The sequence below is a fragment of the Glycine soja genome, chromosome 7 (genome assembly GCF_004193775.1).
Source record: "Glycine soja cultivar W05 chromosome 7, ASM419377v2, whole genome shotgun sequence".
NCBI classification, from domain to species: Eukaryota; Viridiplantae; Streptophyta; class Magnoliopsida; order Fabales; family Fabaceae; genus Glycine; species Glycine soja.
In genome coordinates this window covers 11,339,760-11,363,141 of record NC_041008.1, presented here as the reverse complement: position 1 = coordinate 11,363,141, position 23,382 = coordinate 11,339,760, and the positions used below count along the sequence as shown (strand labels likewise).

Sequence of the window (23,382 nt, the reverse complement as noted above, 5' to 3'; positions counted from 1 at the left end):
ATCATAACATCAACTGGTACGTAACACATAACAATATTGTATTTATAATCATAAAGAAAAAATTATAATTCAATAAACATCTCAAAATAAACCTCAATTTAATCCTCTAAGGATCTCTACACATGTTCATTCGCACCCTCAATTGCGATAAACTCATCCCTTACCTCTAAGCGGGCTCACGTGTGTTCCCGCAGCGATAGCGGCATCTCTAGAAATTTCTTTAGATTCCTCAAGTTTTTCCTCTGATTGCTCTGATAGAGTTCTCAAACGTTAGAGAGAAGAAGAAAGGATTGAAGCCTTCATCCCACTGTCAATATTTTGCAATGAGTATTTCTCCCTCCACAATTTCTTGCAATGAGTATTTCTCCCTCTACAAATGATATTTTGCAAATCCCAACGGTGAAGAAGTGAGGAAATGAATCTTGAACCACATATCAAAATTTCACAACAATCCAACAGTTGAAAAGTTTGGGATCATAGTTTTACTGAGACAGTTTTCGATTTCTGTGGAAAAAGAAAAAGTTGCGATAAAAAGGATTTTTCTCTCAGCTCCGATATCTTTTGATAATTACCAACGGTGAGAGTGTTCGGAATTGAGTTGAGAACCTGGTGCTAAAATATCACAACGTTCCAACGGTGAACGAGTCGCGAGATCATCATTTTTCTAAGACAAGTTTAGTGGTATACGGGAAAAGAGAGAGTTTTGGGAAGAGAAGAGGGGAAAACGAAATTGAGAGAAAGAGAGATATTGTTGGTATGAAAATTCACCTTAACACGTCTCTATTTATAGATAGGATACTCATAGCCTATTATTTACTCTATTTATTTATTTTTATTATCTTATAAAAAGGAACTTTATTTTATTTTTTATCAAATAAATGAATCAATTTTTTTTCTTCAAACCATTATTTTAATACAACTATTTCTATTTGTTTATTTAATTATAAAAACCTCATCATTTTTTTAAAACTCTATTTATTTACAATTAACAATCCTTTTTAAATTAGTTTAAAAAAATAAAATGTTACACACAATGTTGCCCTTTTTCCTCCTATTAGATTTCTACTCCATTATACTAATTCTCTCTTCTTCTTTTTGTGAGCTAAATCATGTTAATAGTCATAAAATTTACCATTAAATATATAAATCAACTGACAAAAAATTATTTTAACTTAACTTGTAATTTCAAATTTAAATATAGGTATGTAATTATGTTAAATAACTAAAAAAAAGTTTCATCATTCCTAATGATTCTACTTGATTCAAACATAATTATTTCCTATAAAAAAATATTGATTTATAAAAAAATCATCAAATTTCATATTATATATATATATATATATATATATATAAAATATGAAATTATCTTTTTAAGGTGCATTCCTCTTGCTTTTCCGTAGCGAAATAATATCCCCTAAATGCCTTTCAATAATAATAATATCTCCTAAATACATATGAAAAACGTGCGCAGTAGACGAAACAAAAAGTGGTTGGCAAAAGAACACGAGTAATCAATAATAATAACAATAATATTAAGGGTCCTAGTTAACCTAATCTTGAGTTGTCTCTGACTCTGTCCTTACATATATACATATATAGTAATAACGTAAAAGTATGGAAAGCATCATAATTATTTGATCAAATATTCTAATTATGTTTTTGCATAAAAATATCCTAATTATTTTTAAAATATAAATATTTAAAATCTGTATTTTTAATGTATTACATAATTTTATTTTAAAAATTATTTATTATTTTATTTTAAAATATTAGGTAGGAATTGACTGTCTGTTAATTAATAAATCAAATGGTTTTATAAGTATTTCGCATTTTAGAATGTTCACTTTCCATACAAAGTGAATGTACATCATGATGCGAATTACAGCTCATTTTCACTTGTCAAAAACGACAAATTAAAGCCAAAAAACATTAAAGAGAGACTGAGAGAATCAGGCTCAAATCTTCTCCGGTAACATTTTAATGATGACATGTGATCTTGATTATTAATTAAAATTATTTAATTACTTGATAAAGAAATATTGTAAACTTGTGTATAAAAATTATAGAAAAATGGGATAAATTCACTTTATGCTCTCATGTTAGAATTTCAGTGGAGAAAATCCCTTCCTAAAGGAGTCTTGCGATTGAACCACAAAACATACCCAACTTACGTAACAGATCAACCAAAGATGATTTGGATATCATTTACACAACAGATGCCCTCAATATATAAGGTTGTTTTTAATAGTTGGGAAGAGAGTACTTAAACGTGAAGGAAGATGAAAGTGATTATATGAAATATTATTTTTGTTCTTTTATGTTTTAATATTTTTTTATTTTATTGTATTAAGTTCTAAAAGTTTCATTTTATTTTTTTTATATTTTTTAAGAATTTTATTTTGACTAAAACATTAATTATGTTAATAGAAAAGTGTGATATATTTATTAACATTGATTAACACAATGATGTGATATATTAATTGAAATCACATCATTTTAATTGATTTCATTTGATTTTCTATGTTTTTTAAATGGTTTTATTTTAGTATTTTATATTTTTTTAAAAGGTTTTATTTTAATCCATCAGATTTGTGAAATGATACATTTTGATCTTAAAAATTATATATGATATCAACATCTAGTAAATGTAATTGATGGTATTCTAGTAAAACTATCACAATGTTTTGTCTTAGATACCTCTACAATAACTTCAATAAGTATTTCCCTAAGAAAATATTGTGGAGGGATGTCAAAGCCATCTATCTACTTGGGAAGGTAACGTGTCACCTGGGATAAACACGAGATTGAAGATTGAATCTATTGCGACCCAATATTGATTTACTGTACTAGGTTTTTTCTATGTTGGGTGTTGTAATATATTTAATATTTTTGTATTCTTCTAGCATCACTAATTGACACATATGTATAAGTATGCACATAAATAATGTATTTATAAAATAATTTTCACATGCACACCGGCACAAGTCAATTAGTAATGTTAAAAAAATTGTAAACAGAAAATACATTACAATATTCAACTAAAAATAATTTTGGAATAATGTCTCCAATTCAATTTACTAGACTATGTTATCATATATAATTTGTTAGGATCAACATGTAATATTTTGCACACTTGATGGAATAAAATGAATCCATTTAATAAACTTAAATTATCAATAAACTTAAATTATCAATATTATAAAATGTAATATTCTTTTAATATAAGGATCAAAATGAAATTATGTAAAATATACGTCATTATCACAATAAACGCTAAAGAGCACGTCACACTTTCCTGTTAATTAACACATTTAACATTTTAGCCACAAAGAGGACCAAAACAAAATCTTTTGAAATTATAAAAAATCAAAATAAAACTTTTAAAACTTCATATACCAAAATAAATAAATAAAATACTACAATATAAAAGACCAAAATAACATTTACCCTAAAAAAACCAAAGCCCCGTAATTTTATTAAGGAAAAATCTAAATGTACGCCTCATCTTTTGGTGTATTGCCGTGAAAAGTAACGTAAATATCATTAAATTTTAAGTTATTGTTTAATGGGTATATTCATGTTTCCTATTAGGATATGATTTTTTTTTTATTAAAAATAGTTATTTTAAAACCGTAACTATTTATTAGGATCTAATTTTATTAAAGTTTTCTTATTTTTTTTACTTAATTTCTAAAATTAAGCAGGTTATTAAATAGTTTATTAAAGAGTAAAATCAAAGTAAACGTTTTTATATTTTATTGAAAACTAACTAAAAACATTAATCATTTTCTGTTTTTTAATAAGCAAATAAGAAGTACACTATATTGATAGCAAAAACTGGGCAGTGAGGTCATAAGAAATTTCCTCACTAACACCACTTACATCAGGTAGGCAAATTACAAACCAAAACACCACTAGTCTTAAAACCATATCTGCTAAAGAGCCCACCCTTTTGCCATTGCAAAATTTAGAACTAGCAACATAGCTGCTAACACTAAGATCTGCAGCACCACCAGGATCTAAATATCAATATTTGAGATACATTCTAGTATAGTGTTTTTTTTCCCCTAAAAAGCTATACGAACTACTAGAACACGGATCAAATGGAACAGACAAAACTTTCACATATATAGAAATTGGGTCAGTTTATTTAAATTTATTTGTTAAAATACTGCTTATTTTAATAAGGTAAACAATTTTTTTAATGTGTTTATCTAAATTATTTCTTGTTAAAAAATAATTTTATAAAAATATTTATATTAAAGTTAATTTTAAAAAAATTTAAACAAACTCATTTATTAGTGGACCAGTTAGTAATTTTTTGTTGTTACAGTCATACATACATTAATAATAAATGAATATGTACAACCATCTACCGCTCTTGAAAGCGAACACATGCAGCAGTACCTTTGACGAAGTTCTAAGTTATACAGTTGCACTTTTTTTATATTATATTACTTTGTTTCTTACCACCATTGCAAAAAATCGGTCTCTGCAGCAGGTTTTAACCATGGAATCAGCGGCAAGAACAACAACAACAACAACAACTCATATAGCCCTTGTTTCTATCCCAGCTTTCAGCCACCAAGTCTCAATCCTCGAGTTCGCAAAACGTCTCCTTAATCTCCACAACAACACCTTCAACATCACATGCATCATTCCAACACTTAACTCCTCTTACAATAACATTGCCACCAAACCCTTCTTTGATTCCCTCCCTCCGAACATTCACTGCATTTTCCTCCCCTCAGTGTACTTCGAGGACCTAAACAACAATGGAGTCTCTGTGGAGATCCAAATCCAGCTCTCGGTTTCTCGCGCCATGCCCTCCGTTAGGGAAACCCTAAGATCACTCTTTGATGCCACCAACAACGTCGTCGCCATCGTTGCCGATGCCATGGTCCCGGAGGCGCTCGATTTTGGTAAGGAACTCGGCATCTTATCCTACATCTACTTCCCTTGTTCCACAATGTTGCTATCCCTATGCCTTCATTCTTCAAATTTGGATGAACAAGTTTCTTGTGAGTATAGAGATCACCCAAACCTAATAGAGATTCCAGGTTGCATCTCTATTTATGGCAGGGATCTTCCAAATAGTGTCCAAAATAGGTCTAGTTTGGAGTACAAGTTGTTCCTTCAACGTTGCCAAAGATACCGTAGTGCTCATGATGGTATATTGGTCAATAGCTTCATGGAATTGGAAGAAGAAGCAACAAAAGCAATAACCCAACATGCTAAAGGGAATGGGAATTGTAGCTACCCTCCTGTGTATCCAATTGGGCCTATTACACAAACTGGGCCTAGTGATCCAAAAAGTGGGTGTGAATGTTTATTGTGGTTGGATAAACAACCACCTAATTCAGTTCTTTATGTGTCATTTGGAAGTGGTGGCACACTCTGCCAAGAGCAGATCAATGAACTTGCTTTAGGGTTGGAATTGAGTAGGCACAAGTTTTTGTGGGTTAATTTGAGGGCACCAAATGATAGAGCAAGTGCCACTTATTTTAGTGATGGCGGTTTGGTGGATGATCCTTTGCATTTTCTACCATTAGGGTTCATAGAGAGAACCAAAGGGCAGGGTTTGGTTATGTGTGGCTGGGCCCCACAAGTTGAGGTCCTAGGTCACAAGTCAATTGGTGCATTTTTGACTCATTGTGGTTGGAATTCGGTTTTGGAGAGTGTGGTGCATGGAGTGCCAATGATGGCTTGGCCTTTGTTTGCTGAACAAAGAACCAATGCGGCTTTGGTAACCGATGGATTGAAAGTTGCTGTGAGACCAAACGTTGACACTAGTGGCAATAGTGTGGTGGTGAAGGAGGAAATTGTTAAGCTCATAAAGAGCCTCATGGAGGGGTTGGTGGGTGAAGAAATTCGTAGGAGAATGAAGGAACTGCAAAAGTTTGCTGAATGTGCTGTGATGAAAGATGGGTCGTCAACAAGGACAATATGCAAGTTGGCACACAAGTGGAAAAGTTTGGGAAGACCTTAACTACTAGAAGATTGAATGTGGTAATCCCCTTATAATTAAGTTTCAACTATTGTGTTTTGTTTTATTATTTCATATTAATTAACGTGGTTGTTTGTTTGGAATGCATTAATGTATTAAATATTTCGTTTTGCAATTTCTTAGGTAGGTATATGGTGTTTTATATTGATTGAAATAACATATGATAATTAAGTTCATTTTATCTAATTCTAGTTTATATGTCTAATTATCTTCTTAATCTTAAATTTGTATGAGATAAAGTCAACTATTATGTATTAGTTTTGTCATCATCTAATAGATTTTTTTATATTTAATTTTTATATACTTTATTCATTCATAAGATTCTTTTTAAAAAAATTATTTATTCCTTTTTTAAGATTGTCTTTTATTTTTTAAATGTATTAATTATTTTTTTCTTACCTATCTTTATTTAACTATTTTCTCTCAAAAATATTAATAAGAAACAATTAAGTCTATAAAAAGATATAAAATAATGATTTTAAAATTATAATATAAATAATTAACAAATTTGATTTGATTAATTAAATTAACTATTTTTATTAAAAAAAACGTAAATTAATTTAAAGAATCTTATAATTAGAGACGAAAGAAGTATAATGTTATTTTACATAAATTTGTATTTGTTTTTACATACTTTAATAATTTTTTTGCTAAGTTTAATATAATAAATCTATTTAATGAATTTAATAAATAAAACTATTTTTTCACATAATCCTATTATATAAAAAATATAACGTAAGTCTTTAAATAATAAAATAAAAGCTTTCTACTCATGATGAATATTTAAATAATTTTTTATCTATGTTCATCTTACTCTTTGCGTCCTACTTGCTGACTTTGAATATTCAAACAAAGCTATATATATCAAATTGAACTTTGCTTTCATGTACTGCACCAAAAACAAAATTGAATTGGACAAAACTTGTTAACTGCTTTCCATTAAATTCTTCTGGAGTTGCTTTTCTTTAAGGCATCATCTAGCCGTTAAGCATCTCATAAATTTGTATTGAACTGCATTACCTTTCCACCATTGAATGCTTCGCGTGTTCCTATATATTAAAGACACATTAATTTGGTGGACCACATTCCCATTTGAAAGCTTTTTCTTTTCTTATTCGTACATTTTCTCAACATGACTTTTAATAGCTGTTGACTTGTAAGTTGCGATTACAAAAATTACGTACTGACATTACATCCTTACATCCTTTCCACCATTGTTGTATTGTATGCACATGGTTCATGCGTAAACGCAAATGAGCTATGCGTAATTTTTTTTTAAAATAATAGGGCCGGGGTTAATATATTTGAATAAGATATGAAGAAAAATATGTGTAATTTTTCAATAAAAAAATATGTTGAGTGTACTAAGTATTAACTGTTAGAGAGAATGTTCTTTTTTCAATCTTAAAATTAAGCTAATGCAATTAGCCTTACAATATATATAAAACAGAAAATAAATGACTGCTCCACGTTTTACATGGCCTATAATGTGAGTGACTAATTGATAAAAAGAAACTAACTTCTATTTACACGTTCTTATTTACACGTTCTTATGTAGCAGAATAATAAATCAAATAAAACCAGAAACAGTAAAAGCAATTGACTCTTTTCTTAAACTATATGCAATAAAAAAACAAACATTTAGTTTATCACTGACGCATCAATCATTTCTAGCATATTCCGTAATTTTAAGAATTGTTTTAACTTGAGAGGCTTTGCCATTATGTCTGCAACCTATTCTTGAGAATTACAGTAGCTCAACTCCACAACTTTGTCTTTGATCAAATTTCTAAGAAAATGAAATCTTATATCAATATGTTTGCTTCTGCCGTGAAAAATAGAATTCTTTGATAGCTGTATAGTAGAATTGTTGTCACACTGAATCAAAGTACTCTTTTCCTCCTGATGACCAAGTTTCTCTAAAACCCTTCTCAGTCAAACACACTGACAGACACAAAATGCAACAGCTATGTACTCAGCCTCAGTAGTAGACAATGTCACTACAGGCTGTTCTTTAGAAGATCATGAAACTGCTCCAGAATCAAGTAAGAATGCAAAGTCGGAAGTGCTCCTGCGATCATCCAAATCAACAGCAAAATCACTACCAGTGTAAGCCACCAGATTTGTGCAACCACCCTTTTTGTAGAAAATTCCAAGCTCAGTTGTACCTTTCAAATACCTTAATATTCTTTTTGCTGCAAGCCAATAAGATTCAGTTGGGCAAGACATGAATCTACTAATAAGACTCACTCCATACATCAAATCAGGTCAAGTTGCAGTCAAGTACATCAGACTGCCAACTACCTGTTTGAACAAAGTTTCATCAACTTTGGTTCCACCTTCATCCTTTGACAATTTCGTGCCTGGAACAATATGATTCTTCACTGAATTGCTTTTATCCATTCCAAACCTTCCCAACATTTCATGAGCATACTTTCTCTGACACACAAAAATCCCATCTAAACTTTGTACTACTTCAATCTCGAGAAAGCATCTCATCCTCCCCAAATCAGTCATGTCAAATTCCAACATCATGGAATTCTTAAAATCATCATACATATTTTTATCATTTCCAGTATATATTAAATCATCAACATAAAGACTTACTATTAAAATTTTACCTACTTCCTTCGACTTTGTGAATAGTGTGTGTTCACATAAACACCTTTCAAATCCTTCTCGAATAAAGTAAGTCTTTATCTTGCTATATCACGCCCTTGGTGCTTGCTTCAAGCCATACAATGCCTTTCTTAGCTTGTAAACTTTTCCTTCTTCACCTTTCTTCTCATATCCCAATGGTTGTTACACAAAGATTTCTTCATTGAGTTCACCGTGAAGAAATGCACTCTTTACATCTAGCTGAAAAACATCCCAATTGTTTTGTGCTGCCAAAGCAAGTATTAATCGAATGGTGTCAAGTCTGGCAATTGGAGCAAAAACTTCAATATAATCAACTCCATACTGCTATGCATACCCCTTCGCCACTAGCCTTGCTTTGTACTTGTCTACCTCTCCATTCTCATTAAGTTTGGTCTTGAAACCCACTTAACTCTAATTGACTTCACCCCTTTTGGTAAAATAGTTAACTCCCAAGTCTTGTTCTTTTCTATTGACTTAATCTCTGCCATCATTGCATCCCTTCACTTCTTACTCTTGACAGCTTGTTCAAATGTAAGTGGATCACCTTCAGCGAGCATTATCATAGCATTCAGACCATCTTCATCTGACAAACCTTCACCTGTTACATAGTCTATTGCCCAAGACGGTGGTCCTCTTACCCTCCCTTCATTCAGAATTAGTGAATCATCTTTAGTTGATTCACTAGAAGAAGCACCAGTTTCAATTGAGTTTCTTGTATCAACATCACTGCCTTCTCCTTCAATGTTGCCTTCTTCTTCATTGTTTTCTATTCCCTCTTCCATGTTATTCTCATCATCATCATTGTTCCACTTTAAAACATTTTATCTGCATTCTTCATTGCTTTTTCCCCAATTCCAGCATTCATCTTCTTGACAAATCACATCCTTGCTAATGATGATTTTCTTGGAAACTAGATCATATAATCTATATGCCTTTGATTCATCACTTACTCCCAAGAAAACACACTTCTTGCTTTTGTCATCTAATTTGCTTATCTTCTGGTCTAGGACATGTGCATGAGCTACACACCCAAAAACTCGAAAGTAATCAACCATTGGCTTCATATTGCTCCATGCCTCTTTTGGGGTTTTGTTCTGCACAACCATAGTAAGACATCTATTGAGGATATGCACACTCCATTTTACAGCTTCGGGCCAAAACATTTTTAGGAACCTGCTTCTCAGCTAACATAGAACGCACCATGTTCATTATCGTTCTATTTTTCCTCTCTGTAACTCCGTTTTGTTGAGGAGTATAGGCTGTAGCCAATTGTCTTCTAATGCCTTGATCTTTGAAAAATTCTACAAACTCATTTGAGGTAAATTCACCACCTCTATCTGTCCTCAAAGAAGCAATATATGCATCAATCTCCTTTTCAACACGAGTTTTAAAATTTCTAAACATGGAAAAAACTTATGATTTTTCATGTAAGAAATAAATTCAAGTTTTACGAATGAAATCATCAATAAAACTTAGGATGTACCTCTTGTTGCTGTTTGATTCTGGTTTAATAGGCCTGCATATGTCTGCATGCACAAGTTGTAGCTTGTTTGATGCTCTCCATAAACTTTTCTTAGGCATAAAGTCTCTGTGTTGCTTGCCAGTTAAACATTTTATGCATATCTTCTTCGAAATCTTGATTGAAGGCAACCCATTTACCATCTTATAAAAAAGTATCCTCAATCCGTTGTAGCCTAAGTGACCGAACTGGCAATACCAAAGATGAGATTCATTTTCTGATACAATTTGGAAACATGAAGAAGCTTTTGGTATCATGGTAACCAACAAGGAAAACATTCTATTTCCACTCATATCTGTCTGCATAATTAATCCTTTCTCAGGGTGATATACCCTACACTTCCCATGTTGAATCAAAATAGTCAAGCCTTTTTCTTGAAGTTGCCTTATGCTCAATAGATTATTCTTAAGTTCAGGAACATAATAGACACCAGAAATTGCCTGAGTAAATCCATTCACTTGCATACAAATGATAACTTTTCCCACAACATCCATTCTAGTGTTATTGCCAAGTTTTACAGTTTGGCTAAAGCTTTCATCCAGTTCAGAGAACCACTCCTTGTTTCCAGTCATATGATTGCTGCAACAGGAGTCAAGGAACCACACTTCTTCCATCTTGGCTTGCTCCAGTTCAACATAAGACATTAATAACAATTCTTCATCTTTTTCCTTTTCTAATTCAGCATAATTGGCATTTTTCTCCCAATCAGGACACTCATATTGATAGTGTCCTAACTTGTGACATTTGAAACATTCAATAGCAGCTTTATTGAAGGATTGTCTTCTCCTTCCTCTACCTCGACCTCCTCTGGATGAGTCGTTACCTCTACCTCTACCTGCTTTGTCTTCGTGGGAGATCTTCAGAACCTGCTCGATCTTCTTTTCCACGACTTCTCATCCTCTGCTCATGAACAAGAAGACTACTTTGCAACTCATAATCATGTCTAAGTTGTTGGATTCTTCAATTGAGCATACCACATAATTATATTTTGAGACCATTGATCTCAAAATCTTTGCATTAATGACTGTTTCACTCATATACTTTCACCATGAGCCTTCATTTTGTTGGCTATGGCTAGAGTATGAGAAAAATATGCATTCACTGTCTCTCCTTCCTTCATTTGAAGAATCTCAAAATCTTTGATTTCAAGGACTTCACGATCTATTGCTTGAAAAAGATAATTCTTTACCTTTAAGTCCTTCAACTTCTGCTCCTCGATCAATTTGTGTTGTGCCTCCGTAGGCTTTATTCCATCTGCCACCACCAATATTCCATTCTCAATGAGATCCCAATATTCTTTGGAGCGGAAAAAATTCTCCATCAACATTGTCCAATGATCATAATGACCATCAAACCTTGGAATTGCAGGTTGCACAAAACTGCTACTACCACCTTCTCCCATTCTTCTCAACTCCTTCTACTTGAGAAAAAATTTACAATTTCTTTCTTAACTCTCACACTCACTGTTTTCCTCACATAGTCACTGTTTTCCTCACATGCACTCAATATCAGGCCCTATAATGGAGCTCTGATATCAATTGTTAAAAGAGAGCAATGACATATAGGTTTTCAAAGAGAATGCTCTTTCTTCAATCTTAAAATTAAACTAATGCAGTTAGCCTTACAATATATATAAAACAGAAAACAAATAACTGCTCCACATTTTACATGGCCTATAACGTGGGTGACTAATTGATAAAAAGAAACTAACTTCTATTTACATGTTCCTATATAGCAGAATAATAAATCAAATAAAAATAGAAACTGTAAAAGCAATTGACTACAACACTAACTACAAGGAAAATCAGTCTACTGTCCCAAAGAAATTAGGTAGTGGGTACCCTCCAAAATCAGTGAGATTTTAAAATCATGTTTCCAAATAATGACAAGCCAAAATTTAGTATCGCAATGGCATAGTCGTGAAAGAGGAAATTGCAAATCTTAAAGATCTAATGGAGGATTAGGTTGAAGACATTCACAGGGGAACAAAAGAACTACAAAATATAATTTTTACTGCATGAGTTGTATTCATGGGTCTATCCACTCTGGAATCTCCACAAAGACGCGCTCTTCAGTTGGCACTAATTATAGTGGAAAAGTTTGGGACCGGAAAAACCTGTAGAAGATTGAACACGTACAGCATCCTCCGGAAATGTTTTTATTGTTTCTTTGTTTTGTTTTATTATTTTACATAATGTGGCTTGCTTTAGTAATTGGATTGATTAATGACTATGTGTTATTTCTTTTAAGTAAAATTTTCTAAGGGTAAAAGTGTTATTTTGCCATAAAGTCAATTTCAATACAAAATGTTAGCTCCCAGGAAGAATTCCGTCAAAAATAGTATGAGAATCATTTATTATATGAATTTTATTGAAATACATTTTCGATAAATGTTTGTCGGAATACATTTTTTTATTGGAGTTTGTCGAAATTAATCTTCGATAGAGGTTTATCGAAACATGTTTTTAATAGAAGTTTGCCAAAAATAAATACTAGAAAATTTTATTAAGAATTACTTTCAGAAAGAATCTTTTGATAAAAAATGGTTACAAGGCAAAGATCTCATTGAAAAATAAAGTTGTTTAAATCACTAATTTTGACAAAAACTAGTTTGGCTTGGATTTTTTTGAAAATGATAGAGTTGAAAATTTTATTGTTATCTTCAAAAGTTTTTTTTCGACAAAAGTTAGTTTCGATGGTTAATTCTGCATGTGCATTCAGAAGCCATTAGAAAGAAATTTGAATCTGAATTCAAAAGGAGCAGCTTTAGTAGTTTTTCGCAAAGAACCAAACAAAACAAGCGGAAAATACAAGTAAGAAGTTAGTAATTTATTGTACACATGTCAAAATTTTATAATTCAATCGTTATTAGTAAAAGTATATAAATAAAGACCTCCAACAACCATTTAGGTACATTACATCATTATCACTCAAATCTTCAAACACCACTTAAGTGGCTCACATGAAAATGGCTAGCGGTTTGAAGATCACCGTGTATGTATTTATCTCACTTATAATAAAATTTGTTTTGGTGTATTTTTCTGTATTTCTCTTAACCTTTAATTATCTTTTACCCAATCCTTATTTCTTATCTAAACTCTACTTTTATCCAATCCATATTTATTCTCTAAACTTTTCTTTATCCAATTAATCTCCACTGTTTATCATTATCGAAATTATTACTAGAACTATTATAACATGCATGATTGAATTTATCATCAACATTATTATTATTATCGAAAAACCATTTCTATCAAAATTATTATTATTGAAATCACTAGAAACTATTTATACATAAACTATGATAATGGATATTACAATCGGAATTGTTATTAATATTTTTATTAATACTTAGGGAATTATCTTAAGTTAAAAATTATAATTACTTGTTTCATTAAAAAGAACTTACAATTGATATAGATTTTAAGTCTCACATTTAAACATTTATTTGTTAGTAGGATCACTTGTAAAAATTATCATTTTATAGATATATAATTTTCAAAAACTAGTTACAATTTTCATGGTTAACCCTATCTTAGTCATCCATATTCTATGCCATGCTCTGTTGCACATCTATGACTTAAACTTTGCTCCCTCCATTTCATATTCATAGACGTTTTAGCAATCTAAAAAAAAAATCAAGTTCATTGAGGTTTTTAATTTTCAATAAATATTAAAGTTTTTATTCCAATTTTATCTCCCAATTAAACATTAGAGTACTTAATAATATATTTGTCGAAATTGAAAAGGTGAGCAAAGATATTGTAAGAGTACAATGAGAATTGCTCACTACTAAAAAACGTATTTTTTTATGACATGTATTTAAAGACGATTGTCGAAAAATCTTCATCGTTTCAGTAGTGGTTACATTTTTGTAAATATTTGTAACTTTTCAAAGACGATTCTTACAAAACAATCTTTAAAACATATTTTCAAAGACGATTTTTGTCAAAATCATTCTTGAAATTAGATACTCAACATCAGTTTTACAAAGAACCATCTTTGAGTGAGTCTTTATTTTTGTGGTTCCGTACACTCATTTTCAACTTTTCATTTTCCCTCGAAACGGAAGAAAAAAGGAGTTTAGGTCAAGCTTGTCACATAGAAGGGAATCAATGGAAGACGGTGAGATTGAAGAGGGATCAATAAGTGGTGTAGAGGAAGAGGAACAATCACCAGAGCCACACAAGTCGAAGGAATCGCCCTACAAAATGTTGGTGCAGCGGCAAGGCCTCCGTAGAGAATACTATCATTGATATGTTCTCTATTAAAAAAGAGGGTAAACCCCAGCAACTCCTTCGAAATCTTATACTTTGGTTTTGTTGTTGGGGAAAATTAAAAATTTCCCAAAACGGATGGGTCACATGCAATTTTAAATTACTTTTTTTAGTGGTGGCTTAATAGGTTGTTTATAAAAAAAAATCTTACTTTAGTGTGTCACATGTAATTTTAAATTACTTAAAATTAGATAAAAGTACTTATATAAGCAATTAGTCCTTATGAGTTGCTTAATATTTGTATTAAATATTGGAAAGAGAATATGAAATTTTGGAGAGAAGAAAAAGATATTTGTGACTTAAGCAACTTATTAATAGAAACTCTAGCTGGAGAAAAAAAATGATTGAGTTGCTTAAAATAGAAGTAGTATAAATTGAGATGCTTTTATGAAAACCATTGTAGATGCTCTAATAAAATTATTCCACTAATTAAGTCATCGATCTATTTTTTTTAAATGTGTGGAAAATAATTTTAAAAATTAATCAATATAGAAGGAGTACATCATCAAGGGTTCAATTCGAGTGAGCTGCAAGATGGGGCCTTTTTTTCTTCATGGCAGGCATGGTTGTGTGATTCATACACATGTTTTAAGGATAACTTAGTATAGTTCTAGGTTATCTTTTGTGGTCCAACGGGTTAATTACAAAAATGAGTAGAATTTTTAAAAAATTATCATAATAGATATTTTTTAAATATTATGTAAATAAATAAATCATATTTTGATATTCGATTTCACAATGAAAAAATCATATATCAAAGCATCATTTCACTTTTTATTATTTAAAATATTTTTTCCTTTAAGAATTGAAATCATATGTTAAAATACAATTTTAATTTTTTTCTTGTATGTTTTCAATTTTTAATAATAAAAAAATTAAAAAACAAAAATTGTACATACATATACAATTTTAATGTAATAATTTTTTGAAAAATAAAATCACATTTTGAAGCAGGATCTCTTCATAATGAAATCATACTTCAAAGCACAATTTACCTATTTTGATTTTTTTTTTAAATATATCCAGTATAGTATATTTAAAAAAAAAACAATTACACCATTATGGTTCAAGAGCCTGGTTAAACTATGAAGTGTAGGGATCGGGATTCCTAGCCGGGGTTGTTTTGATAGGAAGGCATATATGTTTTGAGCCTTGTTTCGGATTTGGCTTGTCCGTGAGTTATGTTGGGAATGGATTTGGAGGCACCTTGTTCCCTTTTTGCTATGTAACTCTAGTGGCGGCCTTTTTGCTTGTACTAGTACCACGGGTACCATGTTGTTCCTTTTCTTACCTTAAAAAAGTAAACGAGTCTGAGGAAAAGTTTCCACTTGAGTGCCACACCAGTGAGGGACTTTTATGACAGCCTACAAGTCGTTTTTAACTTGGTATATTAAGTGCCCCAAAACAAAATTTTAACTTTTTACCACCTAATTTTGTTATTTGTAAAATGACAGCATCCTTTCATTCCCTACAATGCCCCCTTTCTGCTGGTTTTGTTTCAGTTAAAGTGACAGTCTGTTAGGAAGCAAGGTGTTATGACAGGAATTGACAAGCAAAATGATACAGAGCAGCAACCAGACAAACGAGAAGAAAAGAACCAAAGGCCCAAAAGGAACATCTCCAAACCCAATACTTGAAGGATGAAGGATTATGACACTCAATACTAGGGGACAAGTTATAACATAATAGTACTACACCGGGGGGACGACATATAGGCCATCACAGATTTTGTTAGAAAGTTGTAGGGGAGAATTCTGTTAGGATAATTCTGCTTTATGATTCCTTCAAACAGTTGTTAGCTTGTATAAATAACTCATGAATGAGAAGAAAATAAGCAAGCAGAAAATAATATCAAGTTTTCTTTCTCACCTTTTTCTCTTGTGGAGGTTCCTAGCCCTTAAAGCTAGGCTATTTTCTCTCCTTTGTTCTTGCGTTCATAACATTGGTGCTTTCATTGAGCTTTAATGGCGGACGGCGAACCTTCCTCAGACCGCCTGGACTGCCTCGAGGCCGCCATTGCCAAACTCACGACAACTCAACTCTAGAAGAAACCATAAAAGAAGAGTAGGAAAGTGGAATGAAACAACTAAAACACAAAAGGCACGCTAAGCCACCATGGGCACGCGTACATAAATAACAAGGGTGTTAAGCTGCGAGGGTCGGACTTAGTGCAAATAGCAATCAGGAGAAGGGTGGGCTTAGCGTGCTAAGCCCAAATCAAGGTAGAGAGGTATTTGGGATTAGCGCACGTCATGCGCTGAGCCTAAATATTAAACAGAGAAGCAATTGGGCATAGCGCAGGGGCGTGCTAAGCCTAGGTAGTAAACAAAGAAGGAATTGGGCTTAGCGCATAAGGCGCACTAAGCCTTGGGGTGAGAAAGTGGTTGGCTTAGCGAGTTCATCAAAGACCTAGAAACTTATGCTTGACTTAAGGTACTCGATAAGCACAAAGAGCAGGCTTAGCGAGTGAGTCAGAAACCTAGAAAAAATTATGAAGAAATACATGAACTCGCTAAGCATGAAGGTCAAGCTTAGTGAGTTCATCAGAAACCCAGAAAAATATGATGAACAGTAGGAAATTGCTAAGCGCAAAAGGTTTGGCTTAACGAGTTCATTAAAAACCCATAAAAAATATGAAGAAAAGCATGAACTCGCTAAGCGCATAGGTCAGGCTTAGCGAGTTCATCAAAAACCCAGAAAAATTTCTTGTGAGGCTCGAAATGCACAAGCTCACTAAGCCATAAGGGTAGGCTTAACGGTTTGAACACAAGCCAAAGAGCATAAACCCCATTATGGAAACAACATAAAACAACAAAACCTAGGCAAAACCTTAGGATAACTAAGGATGAACAAGAAGAAAAGAGAAAGGGAAGCACAGAAAGGAAAAAAAAATGAAAAATATGCAGAACTCAAGAAAGTCACAAACACAACAGAAAAGGAAAAGCAAAAAAAACTATGCTTACGTGAACACAGTGCACAAAAGGGGAGAAGAGAGAAAGAGATGCACAAAGAGGAGGCAGAGTGGGTGAGAGAGAAAGAAAGGAAGAAATGGTGGTGACAGAAGAGAGTAAGGGGAATGGGGGAGGGTTAAGGGTTTAGGGAAATTTTTTAAACTTCCTGTAGTTATGAATTGCGCACTTAGCGCGCCATTTCGCTTAGCGCGTAGTCTGACAACAACAGTTGCATTAAAGTCCCACTCACTTAGCGACCTGAGGACAAAGTCCTTTGGTCTTCCCTCCCAACATTCATTTGAAATAATATATATATATATATATATATATATATATATATATATATATATATATATATATATATATATATATATATTGTTTTTGTTTTTGAACTAGCACTTAGTGCGGCATGCTCGCTAAGCCTAATTTGTGAAATACCTAACCCGAGAGGGTTTTGAGCTTAGTGCTAGATTGGTAGGCTTAGCAAGTTCTGCAACTGGGATTGGTTTGTAACTTTCGCTTAGTGACCACCTGCACGCTTAGCGAGACTAAGTGACGCGCTAAGCCATTGGGGCCACGGTTAGCGAATTAACTGGTGGAAGCTGTAGGGGCGTAGTGTGGCTCAACGCCTGGATAACACTTAGCGGCCTGGTTCTGCGTACTTAGCTTGTTGGTTTTGCTAAGCCCAATCAACAATTGATTTCTTCCAGAGACATTTCTGGGCTTAGCGCGAAATATGCACTTAGCGAGAGGGATTGGAGCTTTGCGCAAAGTGGTGCGCTAAGCCCAATATAGAATATGGCTAGATAGATGCATTTTGGGGCTTTAAGGTTACGCTCAATGGCTAAGATTGGGCCCTTGGCAAGACTAATCTCACTTAGCGCCACTGACAGAATATAACAAAAACGCTTAGCGCGACAACTCGCGCTTAGCACGACATGACCAAAATAAAGTTGTCCTCATCATTCAGCATGGCCAGTTGCCAAGTCTCTCTGGACACCATACAACCAACCCTAGCCCTAACATTTAAGCATAAAATGATACATTCAACAAACTTCACCATTTATTCTACTTAAAAGTAATCTTCTTTAATTTAAGTGCTACTGCATTATCCTACACAACACTACATCAAAGATAAAATGCACAGAGAATGAGAATAAGGTTAGAAAGCTGGATTGCCTCCCAATAAGCGCTTTTTTAACGTCACTAGCTTGACATAGGACACCCCTAAGGGTCTTGCAGATTGAGAATGGTGGTTAGCCTCTCAATGTTCCCACCATGATACAACTTCAACCTTTGGTCATTCACCACCCAGCTTCTCTCCGGATCATCTGAGGAAGGGTTCATCAATTTCACAACTCCATAAGGCTTCACGTCTTTGATAGTGAAGGGACCAGACCATTTAGACTTGAGCTTCCCTGAGAACAACTTAAGTCTGGAATTGAAGAGTAACACTTGTTGTCCTGGTTGGAAACTCTTCTTCAACAACTTCTTGTCATGATATGCCTTCATCTTTTGTTTATATAACTTAGATGATTCATAGGCATTAAGCCTCATCGCTTCTAGCTCTAGGAGCTGTAATTTCCTCTTCTCACCAGATAGAGATTCATCAAAATTTAGGAATTTCAAAGCCCAATAGGCCCTATGCTCTATCTCTACCGACAGATGACAAGCCTTCCCACAAACCATCTAAAAAGGTGGCATTCCTATGAGATTCTTGAAAGCGGTCCTGTAAGCCCACAAGGCATCATCCAGTTTGGCTGCCCGGTCCTTCCTTGAGGATGCCACAGTTTTCTCTAAGATTTTCTTTGGTTCCTTGTTGCATACCTCAACCTGTCCATTGGTTTAGGGATGATAAGGTGAAGCCACCTTATGAGTGACATTGTAATGCCCCAGTACCTTCTACAGTTTGGCATTACAGAAGTGTGAAACCCATCACTTATCAGAACTCTCGAAACCCCAAATCGGGCAAATATATTCCTTTTCAAGAATTTGATGACTATCTTGGCATCATTCTTAGAAGCAGCTACAACCTCCACCCATTTAGAGACATAATCCACAACCACCAATATACACTCGTTCCCATAAGATGATGGAAGAGGGCCCACAAAGTCAATCCCCCGATAGTCAAAGACCTCCACTTCAATTATATTTTGAAGGGGCATCTCATTTCTGCGAGATATGACTCCAATCCAACATCTCTAAAAATTGAGGGTCAGAAGAACCCAAATTGCAGAACCTTCGTAGTCATCTTGTCCCCACTGTAATGACCTCCATAGGGGAGAATTATGATAGTGCCACAATATACTCCTAGCTTCTTCTATAGTCACACAACTCCTTAACAGATTGTCCGCTCCAATCTTAAACAGATAAGGGTCATCCCAAACATAAAAGCGTGCATCATGAAGGAATTTTTTTCTTTGATGCCAATTCAGATCCTTAGGAATGATCCATGTTGCCTTGTAATTGGCAAAATCTGCAAACCATGGTCTCTCGTTCACAACTAGTAGTGACTCATCAGGGAATTCATCATGAATTTCCAGTTCCTCATGGGTCACTTCTTCATTAATTAGCCTTGATAAGTGGTCAGCCACTAAGTTCTCTAACCCTTTCTTGTCTTTAATCATAAGGTCAAACTCTTGGAGCAGGATGACCCATCTAATGAGCCTTAGTTTCGAGTTTGCATTTGTGAGCAGATATGTTATGGTTGCATGATCAGTGAACACAACCACTCGAGATCCCACCAGATAGGATTTGAATTTTTCCAGTGCATACTCAATAACAAGCAACTTTTTTTCTATAGTTTCATAATTCAGCTGCGCACCATTCAGGACCTTGATGGCATAGTATATGGAATGAAATACTTTCTCCTTTTGTTGCCTGAAAACTGCACCAACGACATAATCGCTTGCATTGCACATGAGCTCAAATTCCATGCTCCAACAGGAGTTGTAATCACTGGAGCTGACACCAATATGTCCTTCAAAGTTTGAAAGGCCGCCAAACACTCTTCATCAAATTTGAACACAACATCTTTATTGAGTAAATTACTCAATGGCTTTGAAATCTTGGAGAATTCCTTGATGAAATGCTTGTAAAAATCAGCGTGTCCAAGAAAACTCCTGATGCCTTTTACATTGACTGGTGGAGGCATCTTTTCAATAACATCAATTTTGGCCTTGTCTACCATAATACCCCTAGCATAAATTTTATGGCCCAACACAATTCCTTCCTGGACCATGAAATGACATTTCTCCCAATTTAATACTAAATTTGTCTCCTCACAACACTACAACACTAGCTCTAAATTGGTCAAACAACAATCACAAAGGATGGACCAAACACCGAAAAATCATCTATGAACACTTCAATGTATTTCTCCACCATGTCAGTGAATATGGCTAGCATACACCTCTGAAAGGTAGCTTGAGCATCACATAGTCCAAATGGCATCCTTCTATAGGCAAAGACACCAAATGGGCATGTAAATGCAGTCTTCTCTTGGTCCTTGGGATCTACAACAATCTGATTATATCCAGAATATCCATCCACATGTAAATGCAGTTTGGGTTGGAATGAGGTCATTTTTTTCATTTCTCACCACAATCATCCCACCCTTCTTGGGAACCACCTGCATTAGGTTCACCTAAGCATTGTCTGAGATAGGATAGATGAGCCCTGCTTCCAAGAGTTTAAGGAATTCCTTGCGCACCTCTTCTTTCATTGAAGGATTAAGCCTTTTTTGTGGTTGTCTCACCGGCTTCTAATTAGCTTCCATCATAACTTTATGCATGCAATAAGAAGGGCCAATTCCCTTGAGGTCCAAAATATGCCACCCAATGGCCGCCTTGTGCTTTTTGAGCACTTCGAGCAACATGGACTCTTCATTAGAAGATAAATCATTGCTAATGACCACAGGTTTTGCATCACTCTCTTACAAGAACACATACTTCAAGTGGGTTAGCAAGACTTTCTAGTACACTTTAGGCTTCTTTGTTGTGTCATCCTTCTTCAGCTCTTCAAAAGCATATTCCCCTGAAGAGATCTCCTTCAGTCTATCTAGGTCCTCTAGGCAAGCCCTGAGATCTTTCTCCTCTTCCTTTGTCAGACAATCAATAGCGTTCATTAATGCCCTTTCCAATGGAGAGTGAATAGTCAAGCTTTGCACAACCAGGTTAGCCACTTGCTCAACTGTTTCCACCTTGAAGCAGGTTTTGTTGTCGCTAGGATGCTTGATAGCTTCAAATAAGTTGAAGATCACCTTTTGGTCCTCCACACTCATTTCCAGATTTCCATTGCCCATATCAACTACACACTTAGCTGTCAACATAAATGGGCGACCCAGAATCAACGAGATGTTAGCATCCTCCTCAATATCCATAATCACAAAATCCACTAGGAATGTGAATTGATGGATTTTGACTAGAACATCTTCAACTACACCATAAGGCCTCGTGATAGAGCGGTTTTCTAGTTGAATTGTCATCCTAGTGGGAGCAATCCTTAAGTTTCTTATCCGTCGACACATTGAGAGTGGCATCAGATTAATGCTCGCTTACAAATCAATGAGAGTCATTCCCACTAATACAACCCCTATAGAAAATGGAATGGTCACACTTCAAGGATCCTTGAATTTTTTGGGCAGGATTCTCTGAATAACGGCACTGTAGTTCCCTTCTACCACTATGCTCTCATTATTGATGTATTTCCCTTTCTTGGTGAGGAGGTCCTTCAGGAATTTGGTGTACAAAGACATCTATTGCAAGGTTTCCCTAAAAGGAAATGTGATTTCTAACTTCTTGGAAATGTCAAGGAATCGAGCAAAGTATCGCTCTTTTTCTTTCCTTGAAGGTATGAGAGGATAAGAGACTTTCTTCACCTGCATGGTGGATGTTTCTCTCCTATTCTCCCTCGCCAATTGACTATTGGTCTTCTACTCAAAGACCATTTCCTCACTCTCTTACCTCTTATATTTCTTTTTTCTTTTTTTCATTTTTCTCTTAACTCATCATGTTTTTCTTTTTATTCATTTCTCCCTTACTCTACTCATTTTCTCCCTCTTTTCTTCTTTGCTTTCTACCTCTCCCTCATTTTTCTCTTCCTTCTTCTCCACTCTCTCTCTCCCCTGAATCCTAGTGACAACTGCTTTACACTCCTCCTTTGGGTTTTTCTCAGTATTTTCCACAAAATTGCCTATGAACTTTTCAGCTAGTTGTTTGGCCAGTTGCCCCACTTGAACCTCTAGATTTTTAATTGTTGACTCTGTGCTATAGGACATGTGGCTTCAATAACTTAAGAGGGAGGGGGTGGATTAAGTCTCACATAATTTCCCATTAACAAAATTTTAACCCCCTTTTAAAAGATAGGCTCAAAATGCAGAAGAAGAAAAAGCAACAATCAATTTAATAATGTTCTTTAAACGTGCAAGACAAAATTGATTGCAATAAAATAAATAAGATAAGGGAAGAGAGAATTGCAAATTCGATTTATATTGGTTTGGCCACTTCCCATGCCTACGTCTAATCCTCAAGCAACACACTTGAGATTTTGCACTATCTCTGTAAATCCTTTATAGACTTTGAATACACCTTGGGATCCCTCACCCTTGTGTTCAAGATTCTCCATGAGACAACCAGTCTCTTGATTACAATTCTCACAATCCAATAGACAACCAGCCTCTTGATTACAACTGGCTTTCTGAGATGAACAAAAAGATTTCTCTCCTTTAGAGTGGATGATACAAATTGAAGATCCTAGAGGAATTTCCCTCTTTTAGAGATGATAATACAATTTGAAGTTCCTAAATGAATTCTCAATAGATTTGCAAGTGTTTGCCCAAGAGTTGTTGAGAGAGCATTTGGCAATTAAGTTCTCTTAGAATATCTCTCCCTTGCTTTTTGAAGTAAGACACGTATATATAGGCCCTTCGTGCCTTTTCAAAATGGTTTTAAGAGATGTGTCTTTTCAAAAAGGTTCTTCTGAAATTCT

General features: G+C 34.1%; 2 protein-coding genes across 2 annotated transcripts; one reads left to right on the top strand and one right to left on the bottom strand.

The window, feature by feature from the left end:
• Positions 1-4,397: 4,397 nt before the first annotated feature.
• LOC114418742 (hydroquinone glucosyltransferase-like) lies at positions 4,398-6,191 on the top strand. Its single transcript, XM_028384231.1, has one exon. It carries the CDS (start codon positions 4,511-4,513, stop codon positions 5,987-5,989), a length of 1,479 nt encoding a protein of 492 aa, XP_028240032.1. The 5' UTR covers positions 4,398-4,510; the 3' UTR covers positions 5,990-6,191.
• A 12,430-nt stretch (positions 6,192-18,621) lies between these two features.
• On the bottom strand, positions 18,622-19,083 carry LOC114420353. The gene has a single exon (XM_028386270.1). It carries the CDS (start codon positions 19,081-19,083, stop codon positions 18,622-18,624), a length of 462 nt encoding a protein of 153 aa, XP_028242071.1.
• Between the last annotated feature and the right edge of the window lie 4,299 nt (positions 19,084-23,382).

Bases quoted from the DNA above. Each gene is read 5' to 3' on its own strand.
- LOC114420353 (XM_028386270.1), bottom strand. From the start codon at position 19,083: ATGGTTTGTGGGAAGGCTTGTCATCTGTCGGTAGAGATAGAGCATAGG.
- LOC114418742 (XM_028384231.1), top strand. From the start codon at position 4,511: ATGGAATCAGCGGCAAGAACAACAACAACAACAACAACTCATATAGCC.